At 43.5% G+C, this 27,422-nt stretch overlaps 1 protein-coding gene across 2 annotated transcripts in view; it reads right to left on the minus strand.

Moving 5' to 3' along the window:
• The window catches only part of CLSTN1 (calsyntenin 1), an 85,616-nt gene that overhangs the window by 28,011 nt on the left and 30,183 nt on the right, over positions 1–27,422 (minus strand). For both annotated transcript variants that reach the window (XM_058552848.1, XM_058552847.1), the window contains exons 2-3: positions 12,883–13,005; positions 873–1,068 (exon numbers count right to left, since the gene is read on the minus strand). In XM_058552848.1, coding sequence (XP_058408831.1) covers positions 873–1,068; positions 12,883–13,005 — 319 coding nt within the window. The remainder of the gene's footprint in view (positions 1–872; positions 1,069–12,882; positions 13,006–27,422) is intronic.

Below are 27,422 nucleotides of genomic sequence, written 5' to 3' on the forward strand. Positions count from 1 at the left end.
CTGGTGAGTTGGGATTTCCCTCCCCTTCCCCTTGGGAATCCAACATCATCAGCTCAGGCTACACAGAGAGAAAACTGCAGGTCTCAAGGGCTATCAATCAGGGAGGGCACATTTCCGAATTAGACAAGGTCTCTGATTGAAATAAGGTCTTTTTCAAGGAAAACAGTAATATCACACTGTGGAAAAAGGAAGAGGAGTGATTCACTGCGGCTCAGCACCCCTGCTGTTCACCACGCCCTCCACACTCCAACACCATCCGTCGATCCCGACCCTCACAATGGGCTATGTAACATCATTTCACCCACGCACCCCTTTCCTCAGTTGATGTACTAAATGGAAACTGAGACTCAACAAAATTAAATTTGCCTAATGTAGAGGGGCTAGTAAGTGGTGGAGAAAAGACTAGAATTCTAAATTTCTGTCTTGTCCCAAGTCTTCTCCATTACACTAGGAGTTCTCAACTGGCAGGAACTATGTGAACACACCCTGGATGGGGTGCCAAAGTCAGCTTTCTTTCAGCAGCACGAATGAAGCTGACGCCCATAGAATTTACAGAAAAAAGATAAACAATAAAATATCTTCCCCCGGGAAAAGTGGGTTTTTCGACTTTTAAAGGTAGGCCTTAGTTTCTTTAATAGAGTATTTGGTGGGATAAAATTACTCATTCATTCATTTATCCAACACCTAATACGTGCCAGGCTCTTGCTGGGGGCCATGTACAAGGGTCTCTGATCACAGAGCCTACAATTACACTGTGGACATCGAGAACTATCTTCTGCCTCATATTTCAAAAACACACGAAGTCTTGGGGACGGGGCAACGGTCAAGACTCTTTTGTTTAGACGCACACACTCTTTGTCCGGCCTACTTACTTATGAGACTTTTTCACGTTGGCACCGTCGGGTCCCTTGCCACAGTCATAGGCCTGGATGGTGAAGGTGTAGTCTTTCTGCAGTTCACAGTCCAGCTTCTCTTTTGAGCGAATTATTCCCTCGCCAGTGGATTTATCCACTACCACTGCATCAAAGGGGACATTCTGCCCATGAATTTTAAATCCACAAATCTCACCTGGGGAGTCAAAGCAGCGCAGGTTAGAATCTTTGCCACATAAACCTTGGGCACATTCCCCTCCACCCACAAAGAAAATAAATGACAACAATTCTGCAGCCAGGGGTTTAGAGGGTCTGTGGACAAGGCAAGGGCGCTGTGCTTTAACAGGGATAAGTTCTGGGGCTTTAGTAAAAAGAAGCATGTTCTGGCTTTCCAAGCAACTCGTTTAACTTTGCATCCACTCATGCAGGAATACAAAAGAGAGAAAGAGAAAATATAGACAGGCATTTCACAGGAGTACTTAAGACAGCTCCAGGGTAAAGTAGTCTCATTAGCAAACAGCCAAGGCCTGATAACACGGCGAGACCGCCCCAGCTACGGGGATAGCCGGCGGGGATTTTGATTTGGACCAGAGAGAAGGCTAAAAAAGCACAGTTAAGTGTTGAGAGAGGAAGAAGCGTGAGATATAGGTTCAGCACCATAATTACAGAAATTCTGTCAAAAAAAAAAAATCAAAAGAAACAAGTCTTCCTGTGCAATGAGCCTGGCTAAAATTAGGGAATCAAAATAAACTACTGAATGAGAAAGGTAGAAATACCAACTTTTCAGGCATCCATTTCAACAGCTATCATCTACTATTAAGAATATTGCAGGGAGGGATGTGCTAGACTTTCCTCTGTTTCGTATTTTATCCTAACAGACCTGAAAAAGAAGCCTGCCTGGGAACTTAAGTACATCTAAGTTGGCTTGCAAGCTTAATTAGGACTTGAACTCTAGGTTTCCATTCCTGCCCACAGGAGAACAAATATAAATGTTTTGCTGTCTACAGAAAACTTCACAAAATGTATTTCACATAAAAATAAGACTGAACTCTTCCAAAATTACAACTAATAGAAAATACAAAGTGAATCTGTTAAGTTCAATTAAAAAAAAAAAAGTACAGTATTACCCATATAGTTCAAATGGATGTCTGATTTCCAGATATTTCTAACCAAGGGTTCAGTTACATACAATTTCCATCAATATATTTAAAAATAGAAATAAAGTAGGAGAATAACTAGGGATAAAAGAGCATGACAGTTTCTTCTGTTTAAGGGCTGATTCCCAATTTTATAAACAAAGTTAGTGGGTTAATATTCATAACAGGGATAGAAAGAACCCTTTATCACCTTCTTTGGTGACTGTCACCTCAAAACTCTCTAAAGGGAGAAAAGATAAACCCATGTCAGTCATACAGGAAAGAACGAAGATGGAACAACAAGGAAAAAAAGTCAAAGATGCACATTACACAGAGAAGCTTGACATTAACAATAAGCTCAGTAGTCACTTCCAGCATCCCAGAGCGAAACTGGATCTTGAGTAAATGTATCTCTCTGAGTCCAACTTACCACAAAATTACACCCATCTACAGATGAGATGCTGCTATAAAGGTTCCTAACACTTCAGGTGCATTAGGACTTCTTTTAATGAACACTTTGATGATAACAGTTTATAGAAGAAAACCTGTTATTTTATACTTCTCAGATTTTCATTCAAGCTAAGTTCTCGTGCCTAGATTCTGGTAACATTCAACTCATCATTAGATTTGATGAAACACATTTGGAGCAAAGGGTTTTAACTCTTTGTTCTTGAGGTGAATAGATAATGTTTTCAAATCTAAAGTACCAACCAAGACAACAAATATAAACACCTCTTCTAATGAAACATCTGCTTAACTGTGAACTGAAATCAGAGTCAATACTAACTGTAGTGATGCTACAAGGATCACTGTTTTTATTTCGTGAAAACACCATCCTACCAAGACAATAAAATCCTGCTTCACCTCGCCCAACAACTACAGAGGAAGAGAAAGGTGAGGAGGTCAGAAGCCCCTCTCCCCACACTCAGTGTGGCCTCCCCGGGGCCCCTTCTCTCCCCCAAAGGTAACACCACCTGAATTCCCTTGCTTTTTTTTAATAGTTTCACCATATATTTGCATATCCCTGAACAGCGTTGTTTCATTTTGCTTGTTTTTGAGGTTTGAAAAATGGTATCACACGGTACGATGTGATATTTTTCCTTCAACCTATGCATCTAAGATTCACTCATCCTCGCTGGCGTATGCAACCATAGGTTATCCACTTTCACCACCACATAACAGCGAGAATCCAATGAGTTAAAACAAGCAAAGTGCTTAAAACACCGCCTGGCATAAACAAAGCACTCAACAAATGTTCGCTACTACTGTAATTATTTTCCATGTGTGAATACACCATAATTCCAGTTTTTCACTGTTTATGAACACGGCTTTAATGGATATTTCCATTCATCTTCCTGCTGCACATACACAGTCACTCTATATCTGTGCTGCCCGACACCGCAGCCACTAGCCACATGGGGCTGTTTAAAGTTAAATTAAAATTCATATTAAATTGAATATTAAAACCTCAGTTCCTTAGTCGCACCGGCCACATTTCCGGTGCTCGACAGCACACGTGACTGACAACTACTGAGTGGAGGATGCAGAGAGAGAACATTTCCATCATCACAGCAAGTTCTACTGGACTGTGCTGTTCAAGAACTGAGGTGGGCCAATCCAGCCTGCGTACGTTTTTGAACAGCCTGCATGCTAAAAATAGATTTTACCTTTTCAAATATTATTTCGTGACACAAGAAAACTACATGAAATTCAAATTTCACTGTCCATAAGTAATGTTTTACTGGAACACAGACACGCTCGCTTGTTATGTACTGCCTAGGGCTGCTTTCACACTGCAAAGGCAAAGCTGGGCATCACAAGAGAGACCCCATGGACCACAAAGCCTAAAATATTTACTATCTAGTCCTTTACAGAAAAAGTTTGCTGATCACTGCTCTAGAGAGGCACCGATGAGCACCACTGCTAGGTACCAGATATGTCAAATTGTTTTCCAGAATGTGCTAATTGATACATATTGCTATATTATGTTTACTTTGTTGGTGTACATCAGTATTGCACAATACATTTTTAAATAAGTCAAGTTGTCCAGCTTTAATTCAGAGAAAATGTCGCAGTTTTTAACTCAAGAGTTTACTGTTCTAAAGAGAAAATGGTGAGGCAGCTCCACACTGACAGCGACTGCGTGTGCTCTCCTGACAAAGGCCACTGTGGGGGTTAAGTGCAGATTTAAGACCCTGGGATCAAGTATCTGACCTGGGCCATACCACCTGCGTGGTGCACTGTTGAATAGGGGTTAAAGACACTCATCATTCAAGCAATGCCCTTGAGATTGTTTCTGACCATGAGATTATCAGGAGGAGCAGGACTGTCTGATAATAGACGTAAACTCCCTAAATCTTTCCCCTGACATATCAGGCTGGGAGGCGGAGGGAGAACCAGAGTATAGGAAGCACTGGGGTGTTTCAATTGTATATTTCAGGTGTTCAGAAAAGGCTTCATTGATAAGATAATGTCTGAGTAGAAACCAGAGGAAACTAAGGGAGCAAGCTACATGATTATCTGGGGAAGGATTTCAGACAGAGAGAACAGCGAGTGCAAAGGCTCTGAGGCAGACCTGGCCTGGCTCAGGAACAAGGAGGCCTATGTTGCTGGGGTGGCTGAGCAAAGGGGAGGACAGTAGTTGGTCAGACAAAGACAAGTAACGGGAAGCTACAGCAGCTACTACAAGAATTACAGCCCGTCCTCCAAGTGAGAAGGAAACGACTGGAGAGCTTTGAGCACAGAAATAAACAAACACAGCTTATATTTGGAAAGAATCCATCTGGCTGCTGTGCTGAAAATAAGTCTGTAAGAGGACAATGCTGGTTACCTGAGTAACGCAGGCACGAGATGCTGAAGGCCAGAACCAGGGGTACCTGGGGTGGTGAGAGGTGGTCAGATTCGGGGTGTATTCTGACAGTAAGGACAAGACTGTGGGATTATGAGGGAGAAACTGCAAGGATGAAGTGGCCATCAGCCAACACGGGAAGACCATGGAAGGAACGGCTGGCGAGGAACGGGAATCCACACTTCAGCTTTGAACATGCATCTGTACCACGATTTAAGGAACAGTGTCTCGAAGGTATGATGATCAAATATAAGAATACAAATTATTTTGAAACTCATGTATTTCCAGGCTGCTCTCTAAAAGACTGGATCCATTCATAACAAGAACAGCAAAAATGTATACTTGTATCTTTTCCACATATCCCCACTGACTGTGAGTATGTAAGCTGGCTACTTTAACGGGCTGCACCAACAGGATTTGGTGCCTCAAATCCATGGGCACTTACTAGATTGCTGGGCAGGGTGGGTCCTTTTGCCTTGAATGACTTAAAACTCATCTCACAGGTGGCAGCCTGATGCAGCAGGAGCAGCACGGACTTCACACCCCAGCAGGCCTGGGGACCTTTGTTGGTGTACATCAGTATTGCACAATACATAGTGCCAGCTGTGTGACCCTTCGTGCCACTGCTGAGCCTGCTGAGCCACCATCTGCAGACCGGGCAGCACACCCACTTCACGGGTCCACCTATTCACTCCATCCAGGACCCTGATTTTAATGAGGAAGATGGATCCGACTGGAACAAGGTGAGGGGCAAGAGAACAAGCCAAAACCACCAGAGTATCTCAGAAGAGATCTGATGAGGGCTCAATGAAGGCAGTTTCAGTAGGAAACATGTGACGGATCTTTAGGAGGATAGATGGGACGTCACAATCCACTGGACGGAGAGAGTGAGGGAGTCTGCAGGAACGCCCTGGTCTTTGGCTGATGGTGCCATTTGGGGAACTGAGGCACAGAGACAGAGGAAAAGTCATGAGAAAGGCGATGTGTTCAGGTGCCTCTCATTTGTCCTGCCTACTTCTTGCTTGTTTGCTGGAGTTTTCTAAAGCCAGACATTATACCGCTTCATTCATACAAAATTCACTAGCTATCTCTAGCATGTTTTCTTTAACATAGCTAAAATAACATCACACAGCCAACAGAACTAACAGTTTAGATATTTTCACAGTAAGTATCCTAGTGCGTCTCAAATTACACTCAGTTTACCATCTTCCTCCCCAAACCAGGGGCTAATTTCTGTCAATGATGCCCCATTCTCCCAGGAGCTGATTTGTTTTTTTTGGTGAGGAAGATCAGCCCTGAGCTAACATCCATGCCAGTCCTCCTCTTTTTTTGCTGAGGAAGACTGGCCCTGGGCTAACATCCGTGCCCATCTTCCTCCACTTTATACGGGACGCCACCACAGCATGGCTTGCCAAGCGGTGCGTCGGTGCACGCCCGGGATCCGAACCAGTAAACCCCGGGCCGCCGCAGCAGAGCGCGTGCACTTAACCACTTGTGCCACCGGGCCGGCCTCCAGGAGCTGATTTTTTAAACTTTAAGGTTGTCACCGATTCATTCTTCTTCCCTCTCTTCCTCATCCTTGTATGTAGAGTTCTATTAGTTACATACATTTAATTACATACACATAGTTACACAGCAGTCATATGCATTAGATGGAGTTACATCACGGTAACTACACGTAGAAGTGCGCCTCTCCCTCTGCGTTCTCAGTCTGCTCCCCTAGACTCAGCCTTCTCTCAACCCGTGCAAGGAAGGACCTCTCAAAATCACCCTCATATTCTATTTTCTTTCTGCCCTGCCCGTTCCCACTCAGTTCAGACCACATACCACTGCTCTGCTAGACAGGTCTACTTAAAACCCTGCTCTCATCATGTTGGAAATGCCCCACCAGGCTTCCTGGATGACCTCCATAGCTATGCTAGCCTCGGAACGGACCAAACCTTTCCCTATTTCTCTCCCCCCTCATTCCCCTAAGATCATCTGAAACAGTCAAAAGAACTTTACTAAAGAATTTTTTTAAAGCAAAGCATAAAAATATAACGATGGATGAACCCATCAAAGTACAGATTTGACTTCTCCAGATCCAAACGGGTTCTGCCTGACAGTGATTAGTCCTCGCTTTCCTCATCCTCCCCTTTGAGAAACCACGATTTCAGGTTGGCCTTGCATTCTTTCTAAGTCTTCTTCCAAATCTGAGTATGGCCTCAAATGACACTGCTCTTCCTCAAATGAGAGGGGTGTCTCTCCCATCCTACAGTCTCCCCCTGCTCTCAGGTCATCCTGCCCCTATATTGCACTCCTTATGGAGGTCGTGAGTGCAAATTACAGAGATCCATTCCAGCTAAATTAGGCAAAAGGGACTTCATTGAAAAGTCATCGGGAACTCACAGAATTGACTGTAGGCCAGAGAAAGGGACTTGGGAACAGCGAGAAACCAAAGCAGCTCAAGAGACTAGGAAAGAGGAGCCACCACAGTGCCAGAGCAAAGCATCTTGGACAGATGGAGTGCAACCACAAATGGGATAGCATCTTTGTCCCTCTGCTCAGATATTCACATTCCAAGGAGGGAGCATCTGGCCGGCCTAGCCTGGGCCGTGCACGCACTTGACTGGGGGAGGCGGGATAATGGGTTGTAGACCTGCAAACCTGGACCCAAAGGGAAAGAGATCCGGGGGCTGTTACGAAAGGAAAATGGACACTTGCTGAGCAGCAAGTATCCACTACAATGACCCTGCTAATCCAACTCTCGTCCCTAACCCACTTCTCTCTACTTGGCCTTGGCGCCCATGCTCACCAGCTGGACATCCAGGCTGACCCTTATTTTTGGTGAATTTTGGCTTCCTCACTTATTGGTCCAGGCTAGTTTCTGGGACAAGCTCACATGTGGCTCTAATCAGAACAGTTTTTTGAGATCTCTTAAATATATAGTAGCATCAACCACCGACCCAAAGGTTATGCCCTCACAGCCCAAGCACAACCACCCAAGGACTATGCCCTCCAAGCTCCTCATGACGGCAGCAATGGCTCTTGAATGTCAGGGTGCCAAGAACTGTCTGGGAAGCCTGTTACAAATGTGCTGCCAAGCCCCACCCCCAGAAATTCTGACTCAGCAGATCTGGGGCAGAGCCCAGTAATCTGCATCTTTAATGAAAACTGCCAGATGTTTCCAATGCAGATAGGCTGCAGTCTGCGCTTGAGAGACTGGCCCATCAGTGGCTTCCAAGCCTTGCCGGCTGGCTATAAATTTCTTAGGCTCTACTCCTGGAGGTACAGACTCAGACAGGCACTCAACGCAGGGGCCCGGGTGATGGGACGCGGTGTGAGAAACCACCTGTGTGGTAACATCCCATCTATTCAGCGGGGCAACGGACACTATGCGGCCCCAAGTTGACCTCCAACCCTCTGCTCCTCCAGCCACACGCCCCACAAGCTAACTCTTCACCTATCCCTTGGAAGCCCCTCCGGTTCCTCCTCTGCTCCTGTTTCCCCCTCCCTTCACAGCCTGTGTCAATTCCCCCCCATCCTTTACGGAAGAAGCTCGAGCCCCGCCTAATGTAACCCCTCCCTCACCTCCTTTAACCATCATCTTGCCTCTTTATGAACTCCAATCCACACTACCTGTGCTGCTCTCACTTGGCAATGAATTATAACCTTCCTAGCATCCTTGATTAACTCTGTCAATGCTGGTTTTGCCTTCCCACCTGGATTATCAGTGCTTTGAGAACAGGGACCAACTTTTTCTCTAGAAGACCTAGCACAGTTACCTAATATTTAATGATTATTGATCCCAAACCTTCCCCGGAGGCAACTGCGTCCAAAATGAGTTCATTCTAGTCAACAAGTGTTAATATGAAGTTTCTGTCCTAACATCCAGATACTTACTTAAAACCGCTACTCAACTGATTATTGCCTTATATTAGGCTGAATCACATCAAATTTCTGACGTTTATTTTTTCAAATATATTGCTACTTTCAACATACAAAAATGGCAATTTCACGGGGCTTAACCTAACACATCCAACTCACTGCAGCAAGCACAACGTCAGCCCAGTTGCAAATGTTAAAAAAGCAAAATTGGGCAGTGATGTGGGGTAGTTAACCCCATTGGCCAACCTCACGCCACATGAGTCACATAAGTCACAAAGAATATGGACACATGTATCCTAGATCTGAGTTGGTTCTAATTAAATAACAAGGAAAATAAAGTTACTATTCTTGCCCTGAAATTTCTTTTGGATTCTGTTCATATCGTAATTGTTTAATCTTGTAAAATATCCGTACTCAGTCTGGGAAGGCAGGAAAAAGAATGCTGGAATGAAATCACCTACTAAAGAGAAGAGCTTTTAAAAAGGGTGGGGGACCTCAGGCCTCTGATACAGGCAGCAAAGAAGGAATCATTATGAAAACCGCAACAACGTGGCCTAAGTAGTCCAAGCTTTCAACTCCCCATTAAATCCATAAAATGTAGAATACATTTTCTTACCCACATCCACTCAGGCTTGCAGCAGGTTAAAGAAAGGGGGTTGGATAAGGAATTGAGGCATTCTAATTTCCTAAAATACCTGACAGATACCAAGACTTTATTCTCTTAGTTTCACCACAAGAAAAGCATCTGGGCTGGAGCCTGTACATGCAACATGAATTTCTGATGAGCGGGCTGGCCCCGTGGCTTAGCGGTTAAGTGCACGCGCTCCGCTGCTGGCGGCCCGGGTTCGGATCCCGGGCGCGCACCGACGCACCGCTTCTCCGGCCATGCTGAGGCCACGTCCCACATACAGCAACTAGAAAGATGTGCAACTATGACATACAACTATCTACTGGGGCTTTGGGGGGAAAAAAAGGAGGAGGATTGGCAATAGATGTTAGCTCAGAGCCGGTCTTCCTCAGCAAAAAGAGGAGGATTAGCATGGATGTTAGCTCAGGGCTGATCTTCCTCACAAAAAAAAAAAAAAATTTCTGATGAGTGACAATTTACAACGCACTTCGGTGACTAAGCTTCCATCATCATGCATGTATTTATTTCAGAGCTTTGACAAGTAATCTCCGGTGATTACCCACACACTCGTCCTGTGACAGGATAAGACTATGAATCAGAATGTTTACAGTGTTTTAAAGATAATGTCATGAGAGCTGACAGCGAACCTACAAATCCATCCTGGAGTCAGACCGCCTGGCTCGAAGGCAGCTCCATCATTTGTGAGCTGTGTGATCTTGGGCAAACTCACTCACTCCTTCCACAAATATTATGGAGCGTGGACTCATCCCAGGTGCTGGTCTAGGTACTGGGGATTAAATGGAGAACCAGGTAGTCATACTGCTGACAGACATGCTCTGAGCCTCTGTTTCCTCATCTGGAAAATGGGGATGCGAGAGTACCTACCTCATGGGATGGTTGGAAAGAATCAGATATAGTAATCCATGTAAAGCCCTTAGAACAACCTCTGCCACACTGTAAGAGCTCACTAAATGTGAGATGCTGTTGCCACCACCACCATCACCATCATGGTGCGAGATTAAATTCAATATCATTACAGAACCAATCTAAGATCAAACTAAGGCTCCAGATCTGGCCTCTGCCTTACCCAAAAAATTATTTAAGAAACTGTGAGAAAAAAGAACACTGTGAAGACTATTATGGAAAGATGGAAAAATATTTGTCAGAATATTAAGTAAAAATATTTTTTAAAGATTCTATTACTAGCAGCAGTAGCAAATAATGTACATAGCACTTACTATGTACCAGGCTTTGCTTTAAGCTCTTCATATTTATAAATAAGCTAATAGTCCCCAAACCCTATGAGGTATGTGACATTATGATCCTCATTTTACAAATGATGAAACTAAGGCACAGAGATGTTAGGTAATTTGCCGAAGGCCACACAGCCAATGAAATGGCAGAGCCAGGATTCAAGCACAGGCCGGCTGGCTCTAGGGTCTGTGTTCCTGATGTACCTGTCTGCTACAGCCTCATGGGGGCAGTGCTCTGAGTTGTGGCTGGATCAGTACCATGGCAACAGAAGAGGAAGGAGGGAGGCAGAGGTGGAGGGAGGTGCTCCCTTCCCCCTGTCATGCAGCTGATCGCTTCTTGGGCAAGAGGATGAGTACCACGCTTTAGTCAAGAGCATATGAGCATCAGTTCCACTCTTAGGTGTATACCCAAGAGAGCTGAAAGCCTACGTGCATACACAGACTTGTACACAAATGTTCACAGCAGCATTAATCATAATCGTCACTTGGGCCAGCCCAGTGGCTTAGCGGTTAAGTGCTCGCGCTCTGCTACTGGTGGCCCGAGTTCAGATCCCGGGCACGCACCGACGCACCGCTTCTCTGGCCATGCTGAGGCCGCGTCCCACACAGCAACTAGAAGGATGTGCAACTATGACATACAACTATCTACTGGGGCTTTGGGGGAAAAAAAAAGGAGGAGGATTGGCAATAGATGTTAGCTTAAAGCCAGTCTTCCTCAGCAAAAAGAGGAGGATTAGCATGGATGTTAGCTCAGGGCTGATCTTCCTCACACACACAAAAAAATCATAATCATCACAAAGTGGCAACAATCTTGACGCTCATCAACTGATGAATGGATAAATGCATGAAACATCAGAAATGTGTAAGTCCACTCAAAAACATAAGCTAGATAATCCTATTAAAGTTATTTACACAGCATTAAACGTCATTCATAAGGTGAAACTGTACATAACAACCAAATATGGTACATATGGTATGTGTGTGTCTGTGTGTGTGTGTGTCTGTGTACACAAACATCCAAAAATCTAGTTAGTTACAGAGGAAACCAGTATGCAATGCTAAAAATGATTTTAAATTTAGGGAGGAAAAAACATCGCCTCAGCTGGTAGACAAATACCACGTGTGTAGTGACAGCATGGACTGCTTCCTCTACTGTCCATCTAATTGGATTTCTCTCTAAAAATCAATAAGCAGGTAAAACTAATTGGAAACGTCTGTCTCTTCCACTGACTTAAATAGCACAAGTTGGTTCGCAGGTTGCTTTCCTGAAAATCGGATGTGGCACTTGAACAGAATGAAGAACAAATTCATTTTTTAAACAGCTCTTCAGAAACAACCTCATGTTCATTTCCCTCAATTGACCAGAGTAAAATTAATGTGTGACATGAGCTACACGAGTTAATTGAATTTTTCTTATTTGTCTCAAGGCAAACAAAACACATTTAATAGGAGAAATTTTGTTCTGGAAAAATATCAAGCAAAAACTACTCTTTAAAAATTAACTTCACAATGTCAGTTTTGACTCTGAGGCAAAGAAAGGGTGAAGTAGCACTTTCTCCAACCGTTAAGAAAGTTACTCAGGTCACGATGTAAAGCAAAAACAGCTCTGAGTTGGAAAGTGCTATTAAATGCTGGTAAAGTAGAAAATCTCCAAGGCAATCCTACAGTCATCTCTAGAAACACTTAGGTTACAATCTCATGAAGTGACTCAAGTTAAAAACGTATTACAAGTAAAATCTAAGCCAAAAGGATTCCTCTATAAAGACTGCTCCATGTTTTCAAATAAGTCTCTTCAGGTTACCTATTAACTTCAGGTGACTATATAGTGCAAGGAAAATCTTGAGCTGTAATTACCTAGATCCTTCCCACTCGAGGATCCGCAGCACCAGGGAACAGGTTAGAAGGGCAGAATCTCAGGTCCCCCCAGACCCACGGTATCCATATTTATATTTCAACCAGATCCTCAGGGACGCTGTGTGAACACTAAGGTTTGAGACACACTGGTCTAGATGTTCTCTTCTGGTTACATCAGGAAAGGAATATAATGATGCAATTACATGGTTTGCTTTTCAACAAGCAGTACAGGCTTTTTTTTGGTCAGGTATCTCAACCATTAATATTAAAAGGAAAAATCGTGGTACACAGGAGCCACAAACAACCCTTAGCTATCAAGACATTTTCAGAAAGGCTCAGAAACAATCCAAATGGAATGTGTGAGAAGTGCTTCTCACCCAGTCCAGATTTATCAACAGGGAATAAAAACCATGTACGTACGTACCTGCAAAATGCAGAGGTGCATCTTTATCCAGGGCAATCAGCGGAGGGTCGAGGAGCACTGCATTGTCGTTTTCTGTAACTATGCCATGATAAGTGGGCTCAAGCCACGGCTTGTGCTTGTTAACTGTGTTTACAAAAGAGAAAGAAAGGAAACAGACAAGGTTAGAATTACTATTTTAAACTCAACTGCTTTTGAAGACCTACATCTATCATTAAAATAATAAAACTCTCAGGGCCAGCCCTGCGGCATAGCAGTTAAGTGCTCAAGCTCTGCTTCAGTGGCCAGGGGTTCACAAGTTTGGATCCCGGGCGTGCACCCATGCACCACTTGTCAAGCCATGCTGTGATGGCGTCCCATATAAAATAGAGGAAGATGGGCAACAGATGTTAGCTCAGGGCTAATCTTCCACACACACACACACACACAACACACACACACACACACACACACACACACACACACACACACGACGATTGGCAACAGATGTTATCTCAGGGCTAATCATCCTTACACACAAAAATAATAAAACTCTCATTAGTCTGGAAGGCAACACTTGTATCTGGAAGGCAACACTTGCATTCTTTGTTGCAAAGTTTGGTATCAAGACCCAAAGGGGATGAAACTCTTCAGTTCTAGAGTAAGTAATGCAGAAATTATCTGAGTCCACAAAGTAACTAGCAATAAGAAATAAATTGGTTTAGAAATTAAAAGAAAGAAGACTGATGGCTGTAGACAAATTCATACTTTTTTCAGCCTATCCCAGAAAAGTTACAAAGAAACATGTTATTTGTTTATGACAATAACAATACAATAATATTACATATTTAAAATTGACACTACAAACAGAAATACAAAGATGCAAAACAAATAAGATTTATAAATATAAAATTACAACTATAAGGTATTAAAAGAAAACTAAGTGCAAAATTTCTGAAAACAGTGTTTAAGAATAACCCACTTGGGGTCAGGGTCCAGCTCCCCTCTATTATTCGATGTGTGACCTTGAGCCTGTAACTGACGTCTTAATCTCAATTTCCTCCTGTGTAAACCAGGGACACCCCCAAACTCCACAGGACTGGGGTGGATAATGGAAGAAGTGATGTTTTTCCTTCTCAATTGGGCACCAGAATGGCTACTTTTGTTTTTAAGGTAAGAACTGCTGTGCTGGCAGTCCGCTTACCCCATACAATCAGTTTTTATTTAGTTTCTATCCATTTTGTTTTCCCCGGGGCGTGGTTCCCAGGGGGTCTATTTGAGACCCTCTCCCAGTTATGTCCTCTGGCACATCTGGGCTCATTTCACAGCTGGAACCTTTTCATTTTCCCTTTATTCCACCTCATGAGCACTCACATTATAACCTCAGGACATGTATTAACCATGGAATGATTCAATTAAGTTGATCTGATTAAAAGGAATGGTGTAAAACTTTATTTCCAAGCAGTTGGTGCCTCTTTGTTGAATGAACTACCCAGATTCTTTTCCGTAAGTGTCAGTTCTAAAGTTAAATTTAAATGTTTAGGGGCTGGCCCCGTGGCTTAGTGGTTAAGTGTTCGCACTCCGCTACTGGTGGCCCAAGTTCGGATCCCAGGCGCGCACCGACGCACCACTTGTCCCGCCATGCTGAGGCAGCGTCCCACATACAGCAACTAGAAGCATGTGCAACTATGACATACAACTGTCTACTGGGGCTTTGGGGAGAAAAAGGGGAAAAAAAGGAGGAAGATTGGCAATAGATGTTAGCTCAGGGCTGGTCTTCCTCAGCAAAGAGAGGAAGATTGGCATGGATGTTAGCTCAGGGCTGATCTTCCTCACACACACAAAAAAATTTAAATGTTTAACCATCTTTAATACAATGTTACCACGATGTGAAAACACTTTTTTTGCTGTCACGTGATGCCCATTATGGGAGGACAGGAGGGCGTGAGGACCAGAGGCACCTGGGCCTCACCTGCATGTACTTCAACAGGGCGGGCGTGCTGGAGGACAGGTGTGCTCCCCTATGAAATCCTAGAGAAGTCACGTGAAGGCCCATGTCTGCGAGGGAGAAAAATCTACCATCTCTTTAACGACGCATGTACCAGGCTTCTACGCGTGCGCAGCAAACCAACAGCGAGTCCTTTGGCCTTCACTTTCAAAGTCAATCCAGACCCCCGGGGGGGCTGTTGTTTCATTGGTACAGAGTTCTGGTTGTGTAAGATGAAGAGAGTTCTAGGCATTGGCTGCACAACAATATGAATGAATGTACTTACTACTGAATTGTACACTTAAAGACGGTTACAAAGGGAAATTTTATGTTGTGTATTTTACCACAATTTGTGAAAAATACAGACGCACACAAAATAAATCCAGTCGCAGCCATCTCCCCATCTCTGCTGCTCACCTAGACGATTACAAGAGCCGAGTGACCAACCTCGTGCTTGCCCTCCTGCATGCATCCTTCTCACGGCAGCTAGAGTGATTCTGCTCAACAGTGACCAGAACCTGTTTACATCAAAAAGTTATTGAGGACCCCAAACAGCTTTTGTTTACGTGAGACGGATTGATCGATCAATTAGTATTTACTGTACTGGAAATTAAAACCATGAAAAGTTTTAATATTTATTAATCATTTTAAAAAACCTATTATAAGTTAAAAAAAATAATATTTTATGCAAATAACTATATTTTTTAAAAACAAAGTTTACTAAGAAGCGTGGCAATGTTTTACGTTTTTGCAAGTCTTTTTACTGTCTGGCGTAACAGAAGACAGCCGGGTTTCTCATCCCTATGCCTGCAGTCAACATGCTGAATTAGGGGCTGGCCCCGTGGCATAGTGGTTAAGTGCTCGAGCTCCACTGCTGGCGGCCCAGGTTCGGATCCTGGGCGCGCACTGAGGCACCACTTGTCAGGCCATGCTGTGGCGGTGTCCCATATAAAGTGGAGGAAGAGGGGCACAGATGTTAGCCCAGGGCCAGTCTTCCTCAGCAAAAAGAGGAGAACTGGCATGGATGTTGGCTCGGGGCTGATCTTCCTCACACACACAAAAAGAAACATGCTGAATTATTACACGTCATGCAGCCTCTAGAGAATGAGAACAAGACAAGTAACATCTCATTAAACAGCTCTGATGGCTCAAACTCCCCGATAACAGTCTCAGGGGACGTGTCACCTCGCTTCAGGTCTCTGTCCAAACGTTCCCTCCTCAGCTAATCTCCCTCACTCCCACCTCCTCTTTTCCTTTTCTTCTGCTCCTCATCGCCACCCTGGGCAGAGAAAGGGCAGCAGTGCCAGCCTTGGACAGAGGGGCTGTCTTCCTCCCTGGGCCTCAGTTTCCTCATCCGTAAATGGGGAGAGCAACAGTACCCACCCTCATAGGTTGTTGTGTGACCAAACCAGCCATGTGTAAAATGCTGAGGACAGTGTCTGGTACTCACTACATGCCACAAGATGCTGTTGTGTTGCTGTCACCTCTCCTCCACACACACACATACAAAAACACCGATTCCAGGAGGGCGTGTCCTTGTGTTCTCTGCTCATTCCCAGCACCCAGAACTGCGCTTAGCATCTCATTCCTCAGGAGCTATCTGGTAAACGAGGGAGTATATAAGGAACCGCAGATAGAGCACAAATAAAATCAGTGCCCTCATTTGTAAATCCTCTCACAGAGAAGATAGTTTTGGTGCCGAGAATTGAAAACCAGGTATGATTTGGTGTTTTAGACACTGGGAGGGTGTTCTTTATTTTTTGTTTCTGGCAGATACATGTTCTGGCAGGCAGACTAGAGAATCTGGAGGCATCTCATGCATCAAAATACTGAGGGATCTCTCTGGAAGGGTGAGCTATGGTTAGATTGTTGAGGGAACTAATATGAAACCAAACCCAGACCATCAAAACCAAAAATGTAAAGCGCCTTTGGAAAACATCTTCTTTCCTCATAAAAGCTGCTCCTGGGACAGGAGATTCGGTAAAGAAGAGAATTCAGATGGTTATGGTCCACCTGCTCTTCTCCTTCAGAAATACTCCCCAGGACAGTGGGCAGTTAACTGGCGGAGTGCTTTGCGCAGGCCTCACGGTGTGCTGCAGCCTTCGGTCTGGGAGCCTCCAGTGAACACAGATATAAGTAACCTCACTTTGCAATCAGGTTGAATGTTTTACCTAATTGCTGAAACTCCCCACCCTCTCTCAACATCTCGTTAAACCATGCCATGACATATATGTTATACATCTGGAGTTACAGACGTTACACAGATAAACAGGCCATTCCAAAGCAAGTGCTCGAAAACCTTCATTGTTTGTCACTAATCTCTCATTTCAGAACACAGAAGCTATTCCCTTTACTATTAATAATGTACCATTAACAGCAATACTTGATTCCAATGTGTTTTCATATTTAAGGTTTTATTAACAAAATTATAAGCATAGCAAATAAAACTGAAGATTATTCCAATATGTGAGTCCACAAAACTCCTGAGACTTAAACTAAGTGAATTTATTTATTTAACTCAGTAGGAATATAAAAACACTAGGCAGGGGCCGGCCCGGTGGCTTAGCGGGTAAGTGCACGCATTCCGCTGCTGGCGGCCCGGGTTCGGATCCCGGGCGTGCACCGACGCACCGCTTCTCAGGCCATGCTGAGGCCGCGTCCCACATACAGCAACTAGAGGGATGTGCACCTATGACATACAACTATCTGCTGGGGCTTTGGGGGAAAAAATAAATAAATAAAATCTTTAAAAAAAAAAAAAACACTAGGCAAAGCAAACTGCAGAAAACCTGTGATGAGTAGTAGCATAAAGTGTGTGTTTCTGCTACTTTAATGGAGACGCCTGCAGCTGAAAACGGCTAATGCTTCAAGGTGAAAAATAATGTTACAGCTATATTCCTAGTTCTTTTATTTTTTCCCAGTATTCTAACTTTATAATTCACAATTTCTAAATTGCTCCTTTAAGCTGGCAGTAGAATGAAGAGATGTGGCCAGTTCCAAAGACTGAACTTTTAAATATTTAATAAATGATATTTTTAATATTTCATCACATTCAATTGGCATTATAAAATATTTATAGGAACAAGTGACTGATGTTTCTGTAATCATCCTAAAAAATCACAAATAAAGACAAGAGACTACCGGCCATAAGACTAGGAACATGTCACCCATGTTGAGAGTCGTTACCTGATTCATTTCATCACATTCTAGATCATTAAAAAAGCCAACTAAATTTTTAATCACATGGTATTAATTAAAATCACAGAAAAGCAAGACTGGGGCTCAGACCTTCTGTACACGTACGCTGTATCCAGGCTACACGCCTATTATTTTAGGACACAGTTTTTGTGGTTGTGGTAATTTTCATCATTAGAAATTGCCACTGACCTAAAAATCAAGATGAAAAGAATACAGGAGTCAACTCCAGGGTTAACTTTAAATATAAAATTTATGCCTCCCTAGTATATCCCAACTCTGTGGGTAAAAGAGAGATTGGCCCCTAGTTCAGGTCACCCAAGTCAGAGACCCCCGCAAGTTGGCTCCAAAGCCCGTGTGCAGTGGCCTTGACATCAACCCAGCACCACAAACAGTTCCCTTGATTTATTTCTATAAAGAGAAATCCACTGCTTTCAAAAGAGAATTTGATATGTGCCCCTTCTCATTCCAGAACACCTAGGCGAATCATATCGGTCACATCAATAATGACATAATAATAAATAACAACAAATGAATGTTTTAAGATGCTGTACGCATTTCATTGGTGAATCTTAGATGATGTTACATGTTTTGTCCACAGATTCAACTTTTAACCTTGGTCCATCAAAAGAATCTGCAACTAAGAAACACTGCCACTAGGTGGCGAGAGGTGCCTTTGATTGCATGCTGCAAATTAACAGGCTTTGATTTAAAAATCTAACTCTTTACTTACTAAAGGGGCAGAATGTAATCAGTGTTAGTATGCCCTTTGTTAAAGAAGATACGCATAGAAAAGTGTCTTAAACTATGTAAGTATAAAATCTTCAGCTGGTATTTTTTTCTCAAAAAATTTGAAATAAGTAAAATATTCATATAGTTCCAAAATCAAAATATAGAAAGGTATACATTCTCGTGGACACTAAGTACTGTCCTCAGTCATAAATTCCTATTTACATCAGACCATCCCTGGTCCTTCAAAGCACCTTAATGTCAAAGGTCCTTTTAGCTTCACGTCGCCACTAAGTTTGTTCCAAGAAATCTGTCCTGAATATGTGGTGCATAAGCACACTGCAAGGTGCTGGGCTCTTGGGGAATCAAGACTCAATCTGTCAGAGACCACAAACATATCAACGACCATCTACACTCTGAAGTGATATGGCTATAATTAAAGTGTGTCTGAAGTGTGGCAAAAAACTTCGTCAGTCAGCAGAGACCAACAAGACCAAGTAGCCACCATCTCAAACATGGCCCCTGCCAGAGAAAAGGAGGGGGAACTCGGAGGGTCTCCTAGCAGGAGCTGAGCCTCCCACTCAGAAGGGACTCAAGCCACTTTTGCTCCTAACTCATGGGCCAGAATTAGTCACATGGCCCCACCTGAATTCTCCAGGGCGGGGAAGTGCAATTCTACCATGTGTCTGGAAGAGAGTGCTGGAAATATCTGAGATAACTGCAGGCAGCACAGAAGCCCAAGTGGAGACCTCCCAGGGGCATCCTTTTGAAGGAGTATTTTAAACAGAAGAAAAATACACATAAGGTACAAAGGAAGAATGGACAGGGCTCATCCTGGGACTGGCCAGGCTGTGATAACACACGGTAAATGCTCTGAGCGAGCGAGGAGGTGCAGCTGCAGAGGGGCTGCACCTGTATCTCAGGTCACCTGGGGGCACCCCTCTTCCGTGCTGCACGAGTGAGCTCTTAATCTTCAGGCAGCAAGAAACTGTTAAAAGTTTTAAGCAGTGCAGTCTGGTAGAACGGGCAGGAAGCTTGGGTTCAGGCAGAACTTGGTTAATAAACGAACTCTGGTTCTGACTCGCTCCGTAACGGGGGGCAGATTATTTAACTACCTCGAGCCTACTTCTGCATCGTAGGTCGGGAATGGGACTACCTCCTACAGCCTCGTTTTGAGGATTATGAACAATGTAAGTGAAGGGCCGGCCTGGCGGTGTAGCGGTTAAGTTCGCGTGCTCCACTTTGGCGGCCTGGGGTTCGAGGTTCGATCCTGGGCGTGGACCTACTCAGCCTTCATCAGACCATGCTGTGGAGGAATCCCACACACAAAATTGAGGAAGACTGGCACAGATGTTAGCTCAGGGACAATCTTCCTCAAGCAAAAAAAATAACGTAAGTGAAGAGCATGCTATATCAAATATGAGTTAAGTTAATGAAAAGCAAGAGCTATGTTTTAGAAATAACGGCGAGGACAGAGACCAGAGCTAAGGAGACTCAGGAGGCATTCCCATGACGACCTCCGTATCATCATCTTCCCAAATGCACCCTACAGCTAAAGGACATCCCTACAGTCTCAGACCCTGTAGGGGCCTTATCTCTCTCCTTTATTCAGCAAAAGACAGAAGTAGTAGTATACAGAGTGATACTGTTAAGTGTAAAACAAAAAGCAAACAAAAAACCTGGCACTTTTTTTTAACAAAAGAGGAAACTTTCTCATCAACCAATACCACATGAAATTTATATGCAACAGCTCTCCTTTTCAGCTGAGGATATTCCCAGCCATGGTTTTGGTTAATGCAGCAACAGTTTCCTCTAATTTGTAAAATACATTTTTTAATTACACTTAATTTTTTCTAAAACTGAACACTTCCAAAGAATCTCTAGACAAATTCTATAAGCACAGGGTTAAGGGGTTCTTCATCACAATCCTAAATTTAATTCTGAAGTGCTGGAAAAACCTATATATTATTTAGATCAGGGTTTCTCAACCTCAGCACTACTGGCATTCTGGGCCAGATAAGTTTTAGTTGTGGGGCTGTCCTGTGCATCCATCACAGGATGTGTAGCAGCATCCCTGGCCTCCATCCAGCAGATGCCAGTAGCACCCTGCCCCACTTGTGACCTAAAATGTCTCCAGAAGTTGCCAAACATGCCCTGGGGGCAAACGTTCTCCCCAAGTCCCTTGAAAACCACTGACAGATCCTTCTCCTTAAGGAAAACCAAGGTTTTCCACATTAAAATCATTTGTAGACTTCAAAATAGCCAACTTTATAATTGATATGTATTACATCAATGTGAAGATCATATTTAAAATACAATCACATTTCAGTATAAATTCTTAAATTAAGCAAACAAGCAACTAATCTTTTCAATGGTACAATGAAACGTTTTCTGTGTTTATTCACTTTTCACATGACAAGCATTTCACCTACCGCATTCTGCTACACGTAGCACCACGTGTCAATAAGCACTGCCATTTTATAGAAGGTGAGAACGGTGACCCGCCGGGGAAGGTCACCTGGCTGGGCACTCAAACTGGCCGTGGACGAGGGCAGGCACTGAGATCTGACCAAAAGTTGTCACTGCAGTGTGGGCTCACCGTCAGCCAAGCTCGAAGGGACTGAAGAGACACTCGTGGTTCCGTGTGGCGGGGAGCATCAGGAGATGAGACCCCCGAGTAAGCAAGCGTGGAATGAGGAGCCTCGGATGCCCTTCTCCTAAGTTCAAATTGCACCCTAAATGCAAAGTGGGGGAGGCAACGAAGGAGGAAGCAAGGGAGAGACCTGATGCTACATATGAAGGAAGACCATCGGCCTCAGGGTGGATGTGACAGAACGGGGCAAGAATGGAATCAGGGAACAAGATAAAGTCCACGGCTGCAGGGCAGGATGAGAAACAGAAAAGAGCCAGATTAAGATTGTGGTTTAGTGTCCAGGCTTCCGCAGCACATGGCTGATGGGGCAGCTGTTCCCATCCGGGACTGAAAGTCAAGGAGGGACGACAGGGCTGAGGAGAATCCAGGAGAAGGGGCTTCCTTCTTTTTCCTTCCTTCCATCCATCCATCCATCCATCCATCCATCCATCCATCCATCTATCCATTTATCCATCTTTACTGAGCCCCAGGAAGTCTTCTAGGTGCTGAGGAAATGATGGTGAATAAAACAGTCTCTGTATGTTAACAGCTGATTAAAATATTAATGTTAAGCACATTCTGCAAAGTAATTCCTAGGGAGCAAAATCACTCTGTAATTCCTACTTTTCAAAGCTTAAAGGGGCCCTCTAATTAGTCCCCCAAATTCCAAACAAGTTTTTTTTAATTGTGGCAAAACACACAACATAAAATTTACCACCTTAACCATTCCTAAAGTGTGGAGTTCAGTGGTATTAAGCACAATCATACTGTTGTGCAACCATCACCACCATCCATCTTCCCTAACTCTTTTCATCTTGCAAAACTGAAACTCTGTCCGTATTAAACAATAATTCTCCATTCCCCCTCACTCCAGCCCCTGGCAACCACTATTCTACTTTCTGTCTCTATGAATTTGACTATTCTAGATACCTCAGATAAGTGGGTATTCGTCCTTTTGTGACTGGTTTATTTCACTTAGCGTAATGTCCTCAAGGTTGATCCACGTTGTAGCATGTGTCAGAATTTCCTTCCTTTTACAGGCTGAGTAATAGCCCACTGTATGTATATACCACATTTTATTTATCCATGTATCCAACAATGGACACTTGGGTTGCTGCCACCTTTTGGCTATTGTGAATAACACTGTCATGAACAGGAGTGTACAAGTATCTTCTTCAGACTCTGCTTCCAATACTTTTGGGTATAAACCCAGACGTGGAATTGCTGGATCACATGGTAATTTTTTTTTTAATTTTTTGAGGAACTGCCATACTGTTTTCCATGGTGGCTGCACCATTGTACATTGCCACCAACAGTGCACAAGGGTTCCAGTTTCTCCATATCCTCTCCAACACTTGTTATTTTCTGGGTTTTGACAGTAGCCATCCAATGGGTGTGACCAAACAAGTTTTATATCAGGTAATTTTATCTTTTTTGTATTATGTAAGATACAAAAGTAGACAGAATATAATAATGAATCCCATGTATCCATGACTCAACCACAATTATTAACACAAGGCCAACGCTGTTTGACTTCTACACTCCCACTCCTACCACCAGTTTCAATTATTTTCAAACAAATTCCAGACATCATATAACTTCACCCCTCAATACTTCAACATACATCTCTAATAGATGTATGTTTTAAAACTAACCATACTGGCATTTCACCTAAAATATTCATAATTATTATTTAATATCATCAAATATCCAATCAGGATTCATACTTATCTGTTTCATTATATCAAATAATTTAACTCAGTACACCTCTCTGTGATGTTTCATACTGAATTCTACTGCTGTGAAAAGAAAAACTTGAAACCACTGATCACCCTTAAACAATAATACTTTAATGGTTTCCACAACTTTCCCAATTTTTCTTGTCCCATTAAGTACGTCTACTAAGTTGGTTTTTTGTAGATGTTCTTTATCAAGTTGAGGGTGTTCCCCTCTGTTCCTAACTTGCGGAGAGTTTTTATCATGAATGGGCGTTAGATTTTGTCAAATGCTATTTCTGCATTAATGAACATCATGTGATTCTTCTTTTTTAAACTGTTGATATAGTGGATTATTGATTTTTGAATGTTGAAACAGCCTTGTGCACATGGAATAAATCCCATTTGATCATGGTATATAATTCTTTTTAAACATTGTTGGATTTGGTTTGCTAATATTTTACTGAGGACTCTTTTTGAGGAAGATCAGCCCTGAGCTAACATCTGTTGCCAATCCTCCTCTTTTTTGCTGAGGAAGATTGGCCCTGGGCTAACATCTGTGCCCATCTTCCTCTACTTTATATGTGGGACGCCGCCACAGCATGGTTTGATAAGTGGTGCGGCCTGGGATCTGAACCTGCGAACCCCAGACTGCTGGAGCGGAGCATGGGAACTTAACCACTACACCACCAGGTGGGCCCCAGGACTCTTTTTTTTTTTGTAACAGCTTTACTGAGATTGTCATCAAAAAATCTTTTTGTCAACATATTTCAATTCACTTCTGTTTCGACCCGAAAATTCAACTGGCTTGAATATATCCAGTTTTGTATATTCAACATCAAATACAATACGTGTTTACTGAACATGGACTACCTTCCAGACACTGTGTATACTTGATTTTGCTTACCATTAAGACTGAATTTCTAAAAGATTTAGCTGCACAATTAGGCAAGAGACAGCAACAGTAACAACACAATTTTGGAGAAATGAGGGTGTGATGATCTCAAATGTGATTTTAAAAATTAGGATTCAAAAAAAAAAGCCAAGTGGAATTAATGTTCCTGATATTAAATCTGGCTTAAATACAGCATCCCCAAGCCTGAAAGACAAATAACTAGAGGTCTGTTACTGAAGCAGCAGGTCCTCCTAAAGCAAAGTCCATAACCTTTTCAGATCATGGGCTCTTCTGAGAATCTAATGAAAGCATGAGCCCTTTCACAAGGAAAAACTGCAAAAACACACAAAACACTTGGCAAGAGGTTTTAGGGGCTTCAGACACCTGCTGAAACCAGTCCAGGTGAGAAAATCTCTATTAACTGACCCTCGGAAATCTGGCCTCTTCATCTAGTGCCCCAAAGTCACTTGGAAATCAAAGTGTAAAACTACAATTCTCTTATGCCTGTGGTTCTCAAACGTTACTTGTATTTCATGGTCTTTGGCAGCAATATCTTAACAGTTTGCGGAGACTTCCCTACAACCTACCCCAGGAAACAGACCAGGGAGGAAATATGAATAAGGTGTGACATTGTTGCTGCATTTTAAAAGGATGTAAAGGCTAGTGACACAGAAAGGTTGAAAGTAAGTTAATCTGAAGCTGAGGTGATAGAGCATGCTTTGAATAATGGAGAGAAGTGCAAGCGATAAAGATAGAAACATTTGCTGTTATTGAGAATAATAAAAAAATAACAACTTCCCAGAGGGTTGCCTCCCACCTTGTTCCCCTCATTAATTTTAGAGATGGGCATCTCTGTTACACTATTCAGGAGGTTACATTATTAAACATTCTTACTTCATTGTTATGAGAAAGATGAAAAGGAAACTAGATAGATGGATGGGTGGATGTGTGGATGGACGGAGAGATGGACACTATAAGGATTTCCTTCTTCTTCTTTTTTTTTTTTTGTGAGGAAGATCAGCCCTGAGCTAACATCCATGCTAATCCTCCTCTTTTTGCTGAGGAAGACTGGCTCTGAGCTAACATCTATTGCCAATCCTCCTCCTTTTCTTTTTTTCCCCCCAAAGCCCCAGTAGATAGTTGTATGTCATAGGTGCACATCCTTCTAGCTGCTGTATGTGGGCCGCGGCCTCAGCATGGCAGGAGAAGCGGTGCGTCAGTGCGCGCCCGGGATCCGAACCCGGGTGGCCAGCAGCGGAGCGCGCGCACTTAACCGCTAAGCCACAGGGCCGGTCCCAGGATTTCCTTCTTTAAACAAGTTCCAGGTATATTCCACAGAGGGCTCTGTGAAGATCTGTTCTGTGTACGTACCATTCACGGCACAGCACAATAACTGATCCTAAGCCATCCAATAGTTAGCATATTTCATTCACTATTATCAGGAAAATGTGTATATTTTAAAGAATTCTTCAAACTTTTTTTTAAACTTTCTTTGAAAAAATTCTTTTTGAGGAAGATTAGCCCTGAGCTAACATCTGTTGCCAATCCTCCTCTTTTTGCTGAGGAAGATTACCCCTGAGCTAACATCTGTGCCCATCTTCCTCCACTTTATATGTGGGACGCTGCCGCAGCATGGCTTGACAAGTGGTGCGTAAGTCCACGCCAGTGATCCAAACCTGTGAAACCTGGGCCACCGAAACAGAGCGCACCAATTTAACCCCTATGCCACCAGGCCAGCCCCCAACAAAGTGTTTTTTTAAACATTTAAAGAGGCTACCTTTCAGTTACCCATTATCTCGTTTTCCTAGCACTAAGATTTTCATTAAAAGTTATATTTAATTTTCCAAAGTAACTTAGTATCATATTCACAAACTTTTCTAGTAAGCAAATGAAAGCATTTCACTGGCATGAAGTGCAGAATTCAATTACTTTTCTAATCAAATTCTGTTTTACTCAATATTGAGGTTCACCCCATAAAGTTAACAGGCCAGGCACCAACCCAAAACATAACTAGCAAGTCTAATAGTAACGTCTGTGTTCCATATTGACTTTAGTCTCCTGAGCTTCACGAACAACTATCTCAGGTATTAACTGAGAGCCTCTCCTGAATGTCACAAATGTCACATGCAGGACAAAGCTCCTGCATGATTCTTCCAGAAGTTCCGAAGCTGATGGGCGAGGTGCACAGGACAGACAATCCTCAAACTTTTAGGAGATAAGGGGTCTCCCTCAGGATTTGGCTGTAACGCTGGGAGAGGTCCAGACGGAAGTGCTCCCAGAGTTACAGGACTCCTCTCAGGTCCCGGTAATGAACACCCTCAGCCATCCCTGCTCCCTGACCAGGGACAGAGAATCCAGCCCTGGTGCCAGGAGCCTTGCCCTTAGCTACAGTACCCCTGGGAACAGAAGAGGGAATAGCCTGAATCCCACAGTATCCCAGAGGTGATGTACAAAGATGGTGTTTGCAGGTCGACACCCGAGGGAACTCTCGGATCTTCTCTGACCAACACGGTTGGGCCCTCGAGTGAGGCTCAGGGGGTCCTTGAGTTTTTCTCAAGCTGTTCCTTCAGGGGGTGGCTGTTCATGTATGAATACTGAGTAGTAGCATTTCAGAACTTAGTTTTGTGAGGAGGAATGAAAAGCGGAGAGGGGAGGAAGAGATGGAGTTGAGAAATGTCTTCCTCATTCAGATGTTCATCTCCAGTAAGGAGGGGTGGGAAACTGGAGAAACTTCACTTACTAAAATTAGCATCCTAACAGAGGGGGGGAGACCAAACCATGGAGAGCTAAGAATACGCCTCAATTCATCAACCACAGCAGTGCTCCATAACTGGGGTGCGAGGCAGAATCTTCTAGACATCTCCCTCAACTACACCTCCTGGGCCACACCCTGGAGTCTGAGTCAGTCAGCCTGACCTGGGGCTGGGCAGGTTTGGAATGGAACATTCCCTAGGAGATTCTGACGCACTCCCCAACAATGAATAGCCGTATCATAGAAGGCTCATGAATAGAGGCATTTGGAGAGGTCTCTTATAAGAGAAGCTGGGCAATTTCCACTTTTGCTCTCTTACATGCTTTCTTGCCCTCTGTACACCTCGTGACCGCACCCCTACCTCCACCCGCCCTGAGCAATTTTGGTGGGGGCCTGTCTCTGGCTCCGCTCTTCTAAGATTCTCACTCATAACTGGTACCAGCTATGGCCACTGGCTCCTTGCTTTCGTTGTAGAACAAGAGCCCTCCTTAAGCAAAGTCATCTCATGCATGACTATTACTTCTCTGAAATGTAATGCACAGCATTTCTCACAGCTGAAACAATGCAAAATTGTGAACTTGATCTTCACCATCACTCCACTGCCTTTCTGTACGAGCTGCTACCAGGTTCCGAGAGCTTCTCCGGCAGGCCAGGGTTTC

The sequence above is a fragment of the Diceros bicornis genome, chromosome 13, assembly GCF_020826845.1.
Source record: "Diceros bicornis minor isolate mBicDic1 chromosome 13, mDicBic1.mat.cur, whole genome shotgun sequence".
NCBI classification, from domain to species: Eukaryota; Metazoa; Chordata; class Mammalia; order Perissodactyla; family Rhinocerotidae; genus Diceros; species Diceros bicornis.